Here is an 8,734-nt window from a genome sequence, read left to right as displayed (position 1 = left end):
CCACCCCCCCACGCACACACACACCCACCCACCCACACCAGTTTTTACCTGTGCTGAATGTGATGGGCTGTCTTGAATCCTGGCACCATAGGACATTCTTTGCAAACCTATTATTCCTTTGATGCTGGCTAGCCATAGAGGCCGTGTTGGGGTTGCAATCGTCCCTAAGGGCCCTGTTGCGGCATGCTGTGATAGTGCACATACGATGATGCCAGGATACACAACTCAAAGAGGACCAGTGGAAGAACAAGATCCGAAAGGTGGTTACATAGGGGATATTATACCACCATGAGTCCCAACGGGACTAGCTGAAAAGCATGGTTACTCGCTGTAAGCAAGGCAGAGCCAAACCCAAAGGACAGGGTGTACTGTAGAGCACAGCGAGTGCTTTTGGATATGCTGCCTCACCGTGGTGCATCCTGCTTCAGTCACAGACCAAAGAATCTTCACCTGCCCCTGAGTCCAGTTCCCCTTTTTCCTCATTCTCTACATATTCTCCTTCTGTGTCACCAATCTATGCTGTCACTGAGGGTAGGCCAAGAAGCTGACACTACAAGTTTTGAGCTGATGTCCAGCCAAGGGAAATGTCATGAGAAAATCAAGGGAAGAACCCTCTAGCCATGAGATGGCCCTGGGGTGGAACAGGCTCCCAGGAGAAGAGGCAGCAGTGCCTGCTGCCAGAGTGATTTAAGAAAAAGGGCTGGGAAACCATAAGTAGGATGGCCCCTGGGAAGCTGTGGGGGCTGAGAAGGAAGCCAGAGGGGACCTCTGAGGATGTTTCCATCTCTGACTGCTATAATGCCCCTTGCTGGGTTTCAGCTGCTGTCTCCTTGCTCACCTACACTTGGCATTGGTTCTGCCTCTGAAGAGCTGTGCAGCTGGGAGCAGCAGCCCCTCGGCAGAAGTTTTGGAGGTCATGGTGTGAGGCGTGTTCCACTTTCCCAACCCCATTAATACATCAGTCTTTGGCAGAGTGCTTTTCCCAGAGCTGAGCAGGTGCAGAGGTGACTGGGGAAGGGTGTGAACGATGAGACATGCTTAACAGCTTCACAGGTTGCTTCTACAGCAGACAGATTGCTTCTGCTGCCCTTTGTGGGCGTCTGTGTGTAAAATGGCAAGGGGACGGGGGAGATGGAGGCTTCATCTGCAGGCCAGACAGGAAGCATTTCCCCCACTCTGAAAACACTAAAACAAGGCCCTTTTACAAGCAATGGGACAGCAACAATGAGAGTATTGGCATATCATGGAGAAAGGGGAGGGATGTGTGGAGATGCCCAGGCTTGCCCCCTTGCCAGTTCCATCACGACCTCCCCCTACCTCCAAATAGGTAACAGGCTACCCCTGCTAGAATACATTCTGCCAACACATGGATCCATCTGCCAGATCCTTTTGACTTCCTGCTTCTGCAAGGCCCTTCAGCCATACCCTGATGGAACGGTTCACAATATCCATCCAACGCTACCCTTTTTTCTGGTGTGTGGCAGACACTAAGGCTTCACACCATCACCCATCATCCCCAAGTTGGGGAGAGATTGGCAAAAGTCCTTGTATCCACTCCAGCTACCATGTCCTTCCTTACAGAAGGGCTGCAATGCTCAACCCAAGGCCACCAGAAACATACACAGGAGAGCCACTCATGAACCTCCATCAGGGGCTATCAAAAAACCATCTCTCTGCTATGGAACTGCTCTCTCCTCGGTCACAGGTTGCAACACTTTCTCTGGCACAGCCCCATGGCGTGCTGAAAACAGAGTAGTGGCAATGCCCTTCCACACACACACAGCTCTCCCACCACACTGTGTTTCTCCCATGCCTGCCACAACTGCCATTAGCACTTCTCCTTGTCTACTTTCTCTCTTTTTTCTGATCATTTACCCCTGACCGTCATCTGTCTCCTTGTGCTCTCCTCCACCCGTTGGCATGACAGCTCAGCCCTTCCAAGCCCTAACTTGCTCAGAAACTACAAACTGTTTCTCACGAGGGACACCCAGCAGCACTATAGGAACAGAAGGTAGATCGGGTTAACAGACTGCTGCCCATTCCTGCTCTCCTGTATTGCTTCTACAGCTGGACACAGGACCAGGGAAGAAAGCTGGAAGGCTTCCAAAGAGCCACCTGCTAATTTACCTGTAGCAACAGAAGCAAGTCCACAGCCAAGAGGACCTGGGGTCAACTGCTGAAGCTACTGTTCTTCTTTCCCATCTTGCACTAAGCTAGTGTCCCTGGAGCAGGGAACCAGGTTGGGAAACACGGACTCATATGGGCTAAATTGATGTAACATGCACTGCAATAGGAACCACCCACTTTTCTACAAGCTCTGTTGATTGGTGATATGTTCTCCCAACAGCCATGTCCCCAAGGCCAGTGCTACTGAGCAAGAGATCATCTCCAACGGCTATTAAATCAAGGTTGGCAACGTTTTTGGGCCAAGTGCCAAAAAACCCCGCAACCTTGACACGAAAGATGGTAACATGCCGGGGCACATGGCAGGAACCCTCAAGGGGCTGATGCTTGTTGTGGCAGCACAGCCCTAGTCCCTTCCCCACTGTGCTCCCTGAGGCATGTGTGCAGCCACCACCGGCAATGAGCTGGGCCGGGGCTCTGGACCCTGGTGCAGCTGCTTACAGCCCTGCGGCTGCCTGCTGCAAGCAGCCCAGGCTCTGGGCAGTACCCTGCAGCCCACCTTGGAGCCTGGGCTGCTTGCCACCTGCGAACAGTCCAGGCTCTGACCAGGGTCTATGGTGGGCAGCAGCAGCCCACCCAGAGCTGGGGTCAACTGTGGCATGCCAAGAAAAATGGCTTAATGTGCAATGCTCTGGTACATGTGCCAGGGGTTGCTGATCCCGCATTAGATTGATGGCTACCAGCAGCTCCTCCATCAGCTCTAAACTTAGACTCAAGGCAAACAAAGAAGCCAACCAAGTTCCAAGACTTAGAAACAGGCTGGCATTTCTATCTATACTGTCCTGTTTTGAGGTGTAAGAATATCTGCAGTTAGAAGGGGGCAGTACTCCCCAGACAGCTTTATATTACTTAATATGACTGTGTTAGCAGAATGCCTGATTCAGACCTCCCCTGGTACTGACTCCTAGAGAACTGTAAGAAGTAGGAAAAAGCACCTGATGTATGAGTCAGATGCTGCTGGGAGAGCTGAAGTAAAGCTGTAATGCAGGCTCTCTGTCTGCTTATTCAGAACCCTCTGCAAAGCAGTACCTTGTAAAGTGATGGATTGATTTGGTTTCACTCCCCTCCCCTCTGCAAAGTATTCTGGCAATTTCCCTGACTTGTCTTATTGCATAAAAGACAAACAAAACAAGCACTGGCTTCTGAATAGGACACACGCACCACACAACCGGTGGAGTCCAATTTGCGGTCTGAGATGCATCGGAAATTCTTACTGCAGCCACCATTGTCCTTGGAGCAATCCCGAACTGGTCCGAACGAATCCAGGAGAACCTCCAGGCTATCAAAGGAGGAGGAGGTCATCAGTTCTTCCCTGCAAGAAGAGGAAAAGGTACATATTAAGGAACCTGGGCCCTTGAACATAGTATGTTTCATTCCACTCGTTATAAAGTGCTAATGAGTACAGACACCACAAGACACATTCACACATACAATAGCACATATTTGCACCTTCTGTGATACACAGCTGCGTGGCCATTTTTGGTACAAAAATACACTGATGGCAAGTGCCAATTTGACTGCTACACTCCCAATATGCAACAGGGCCCTCTGCTATTTGCTGGCGCGCATACACACACACACACACACACACACACATATATAAAATGCATATTACAGAAATTACTGTAAGTGCAAGTGCTTGCAGTTGCAAATGCAACACTCAACACTGTTGAAACATGACCCCAAGAAGTTTCAGTCCTTTGTAGTCTGTAAAAAACCATATTAAGGTAACTAGCTTTAACCCCTATGAGCTGACAATCAAGACAGACCCAAGGGGTAGATTTGGAACAATGTGAAAACCAATGGGGAACAAAAAAATTGTCTTTGGAAGGTTAGTTCTGGTGTGTAAACAAACATGGCACTGGAGACCATGATGTGAATAAGGTACTAAACTCTCTCCAAGAAACATGCATGTAAAAGGTGGTCTGATGTACACAATATAGCCCTTATGCAAAGCCCCCTGAGAACAGTGGAGAAACTCTCATCAGCTTCTATAAGTTATAAGGAACAGCCCACATCCCAGATGTCTTTATGGAACAGGCAGCTGCACTGGAGGAGAACAATGATGCAGACACTGTGGTTAGTGCTATTGTTCCTCCAGTGCCAAACCCTGCCTTGTCCATTTGATCCCCACCTTCCACCCCACATTACTATGTCCCTCTTAGCTCCTGCTGCCTCCAGCTCAAGGACATACGCACCTGACCTCCACTGCATCCTCCATCACTGTCATGTCCGTTTTGCACTTGGCAGAGGGGTTGATGGCCAGTTCAGCAGGTGGAATCACAAAGCTCTTGCTCAGAGGCAGCCACATCCCTTCCCCAAGGGTGTACGTGAACCTGCCAAGCAGCACACAGAGACCAGGGTGAGAACCAATGACTAGGAAAGTGTAGCAACTCCCTCATACATTCAACCAGAGCAGGAAGGTGAGTGCATGCAAAGACAGGAAACACTGACTAACACTCCTGCTGCTCATTGCAGCAGCTGGATAGACTTCAGATACAGTTCCAACCCCTGCAACTGCATGGGAAGGAAAACCTGGATATGTACCGAAGTGTTATAAAGCATCTACTCTCACTACGGCTTCATGTGGTAGGTGAGTGCTTCCATTTCCTGGGTAGGGAACTTGGAAACAAGACAGATGAAGTGATATGCCCAAGAAGATCCAGAAAGTTGGTGGCTGAGCTAGAAATTGAACCCAGATCTTTGGAGTATGCATCACATGCACTGTCCCTTAGATCTTCCTATCTCCCAAGGCAGGCTAGGTACATCGTGAAAGGGTGCAGGCTCTTTGCTTTATTATGGAGTTTGTAGCACCTACAAACTACAAGAGGCAGTGGAGGGGGGAGGAAGGGGAAGGGGAAGGAAGTTTGAGAAGGGACAGGAGCAGAAGAACACAAATGGTGCAATATAGTCAATGTGCTAGACCAGGACTCTGGCAATGCAGGTTCAGCTCCCAGGTCTGCCAAAGACTGACACCCTGTACAAGTCATTGAGGCTGGGATCTCTAAGCAAGTCAGTGGAAGACTCCAAATACTATTGAAAGCAAGTGACTATTTCCTGTGGAAATCCCAGCCTCAGTCTCTGTAAGAGTTCCTCATCTACAAAATGGGGTTAAACGATTCTTCATGTAGCTAGTTAGATTGCAAGCTTTGAAGGCCAGCTGTCTAAACTGTGCCAAGCGAAGCCTGATCCTGACAGGGGCTCCTATTGTATTTCACACAGCAGAAGGTAGGGCAGGGTGGCACCTGAGTGACTAAATGGTTCAGAGGCATGAACTTCTGTAGGCAATAACCTCTGTCAGATACTATGAATGGAGAGATGCCCCATCTGTGCACCTGGGGAGCTGCAGCCCTGCCTCCCTGCCCCAAAATAAATCAATCCATCAGTGTACTGGCAGGGAGCTTAAGGGAACAGCAAGAGATTATTCTTTTATTTATTCACTCATTTCAAAGGAGTTCAATCATTCTCTGCTCAGTGTGTCCTAGAGCCAGTGAGATAAAAGCCAGCCTAGGTGGATATGAGCACAGGGGCTGCAGGAGGGCCAGCTATTCACCCTGACTACACAAAAGGGAACAGCGGTGGGCAGGCGCAAATGCTGAATGAGAAAAACCAGACCCATGTGAGCAACACACTAAGCAAGTTAGTACGCAGGGGAACATGTACCTTTGTTCCTTCCACACCTTCCCGTCCCCCAAGCACCCAGATGCTACTTGGATTCAGTACAAAATAAAGGAGACATTTATTGTTGCAAGAGCTTCCTCCTGCTTCAGAGCTTAACCCATGCTTATGCAGATAGATATCAAAAGGGACCACTTCATGAGGGCATGATACCCTAAGTTTAGACATCATAAGTGCTCTTACTCAAAAGCAACTGGTGCCCACCACTGGCAAAAACGTTACCCTGGAGTAAAAATGTGCTACTGTAGAGCAATTCCTATGTTCCCCAGCAGAGGGCAACATGACTGCACAGAAGCAGTCAGGGGTCTTAGCCAAGAGCCATTCAGCTAGTTACAGAGATGGCATATCATCCTGTTGCAGAGGAGCAATCATACTCTCTGCCTTGGAGAGACAGCAGGTATAGGATGTTGCTGTTAACAATTCTGCTCATTTCCACAACAAAGGAGAATGCTGGCACTGCAGGTTTTTCCTGCCACCCTGGACAGATCTCTCCTGTAATAGAAGAGGGAAGTCCAATGTCCATCACCCATTCAGATGGCAGTCTCTGCAGAGCCTGCTCCCTGTAAGGGTTTGGGTGAATACTGTGTCCTCTGTGGTGAGGGTTCTTCTTTTTGGTAATAGTTTCTTTTCCCATTAAGTGAGAAACCTAAGAGCACTGAAGTCCCCTAGGACCATGGGTCCTGAATGCCTGGACCAAAATTCTCCATAGTGGCATCAAATTGTGATATTAAAGAGTAACCTATTTTCCTGCCCTCTGGCATGGTAGCCAATTCCTACTGGCTAGACCCACCTGCACCCCAGACTTTGGCTGAAGGAATAGACCTAGATGCACTTGACAGGCCACCTGAGCAATGAGACTGCAGAGAAAATGCTGAGACCCACTCAGAATAAAAGCCAAGCTCCCACAGGCTGGAGAATCCCACCAAGAAGGGAGCAGCCTATATATACAGGTAGGGGACAGAGTAAGCTCTACAAAAGAGCACCCTGATGCCAGAATGGGTGCAACAGGATGACATGAGTACATCATGAAGCACTGGAGGTGTATGTTTTGTGGACAGGCATATGCTTTGTGGACCCGAGCTGTGTGTATATAGTACCTCCCTCATTCCCATGCTGGAGGCAAACTGTCGCATCCCGCCCGTTGCTCCCAGCAGCAAGCCAGCAATGTGACAGCGCACTGAGAAAAAGCAACATGCACAGGATCAATGAATATTCAGGGAGCTAGGAGGCATCATGCTGGGTCCTAGGGGAGCTAAATACTCAGCTAATGAGGTCCCAGCAGTCTCTGGCACCTCTGATTCTGCTGGAGTGGAAGCATATGAGATAATTGCCTTGTGCCATCGCTGCTACGGTGGTTTTGAGGAAGCCATTCCAAGTAGCAGGCTCGTTATTAGACACCAGCTTAGTGTTTATAAACCTTTTTCCCTTCCAGAGGGATGCACGTAAAAAGGTGGGGGAGTAGGAGAAAGATGGAAATGGAGGAAAAGGGGGGCAAAAGTGTGGGAAAAGAGCAGCATGTCCAATTAAAGGAACAATTACAATAGTTTTCCTAGTTTTTTTCATTCCAGGTGCTTTACAGAGCCCTACATTATTATTACTATCCTCTTCTTGCTAACGGAGGAACTGAGGCATGTTGAAGGGAAGAGATTTGTCCAGATTCACAGAAGGATTCACTGGCATATAGACAAACAAAACCCAGGCTCCTTTCTTCTACCCACTGCTACCCCTTCCAAGTGCTCACAACCCTGATCTGCTACCTCATCCAGTACCAGCAGGTATCCTCTGCTGTTTTTATTCCCCCCCACCCCCCGCTCTTCTTATTTGTCCTCTCCCATCCTTGTGCACACTTGTTAATGCATGCAAGAGAGAAAACAAGGCCTTCCAGAGGCCATTCCTTGCTAAGGGCAACTCCTGTGGTCCCTGATCAGGCCCCTCTTCCCCTTGGGCCAACCTCAGAAGTGCTTTCTGGGGCAATATTCCATCTGGCTGACCTGTACAGGAGTGTCACCTGTGCAATGGCCAAACAGAAAAAAGGACTTCAAGGTGTGGTTTTCAGAATATTCGTGAGCAGAATATGCTCCATGTCCACTGTGGAACAAGTGAGGTCTAGGCAAGAGAGATACCCACCATGGAGGAGTGTGTGTGTGGAAATGAACCCAGCGGGAGGGAACCTGGAAAGCAGAAATTCCTCAGCACAAGAAAAAACACTTGTGCAACCATGTACTAGGGAAACAGAAGCATGAATTTTTCAGAGCTACAAAGGCAGGGCCCAGATAGGACAGTAAAAAAGGAATAATGCATGAGCAGAACAGCTGCATGTGCAAACCTAATCAGCTCTACCCCAGACCACATCCTGCCTACCTTCAACTGGAGACATACGTAGGTACCCCCATAATATCTCACTTCAGTCAGTGCATTAGTGTTTTTAACAAAGCAACTTTGATGTGGCTGAAGAAGATCCATTAGTCCAGTCAAAACAGACCACAATGCTATTCACATTTGGCCAAGCAGCTCTCTCCTTCTAATGTTTCCACAGCATCACAGAATCGCACAGAAACAAGGAAGGGGATCTATTGTTGGATGGCAAGACTGATGCTGGCCCAGGGAATCTGGCTAGGGACCCTTAAAAAAACCAAACAAACTTACCTAAATATCTTATCAGAAGGCTGCTCTCCCAGTACCAAGTCAAATCCGCGCTGGAATATTGTGTACGGCCAAGGCCTAGATGGAAAATAAATACATGCATAAATAAAAACTTATGCATTGCATTGTGCAATGCAGGTCAAAGTGTCCTCATGTGCAGCTATGAATACCAGCTGTGACATCCGCATCTGATGGCTTCAAGATCACAATTATAGTCTGAGGTGTACTC

General features: G+C 48.7%; 1 protein-coding gene across 1 annotated transcript in view; it reads right to left on the bottom strand.

Annotated features, from left to right (window-relative positions):
- Positions 1 to 8,734, bottom strand: part of ASTN1 (astrotactin 1) — a 154,746-nt gene that overhangs the window by 71,533 nt on the left and 74,479 nt on the right. Inside the window, exons 10-12 of the mRNA XM_019528349.1 lie at positions 8,509 to 8,583; positions 4,383 to 4,520; positions 3,346 to 3,496 (exon numbers count right to left, since the gene is read on the bottom strand). Of these exons, the coding sequence (XP_019383894.1) occupies positions 3,346 to 3,496; positions 4,383 to 4,520; positions 8,509 to 8,583 (364 nt within the window). The remainder of the gene's footprint in view (positions 1 to 3,345; positions 3,497 to 4,382; positions 4,521 to 8,508; positions 8,584 to 8,734) is intronic.

Source organism: Gavialis gangeticus, unplaced genomic scaffold (genome assembly GCF_001723915.1).
Source record: "Gavialis gangeticus isolate Ggan-Ray unplaced genomic scaffold, GavGan_comp1, whole genome shotgun sequence".
NCBI lineage: Eukaryota > Metazoa > Chordata > Crocodylia > Gavialidae > Gavialis > Gavialis gangeticus.
The sequence above is the reverse complement of the archived record's forward strand: the minus strand, read 5'-3'. Positions and strand labels throughout refer to the sequence as shown.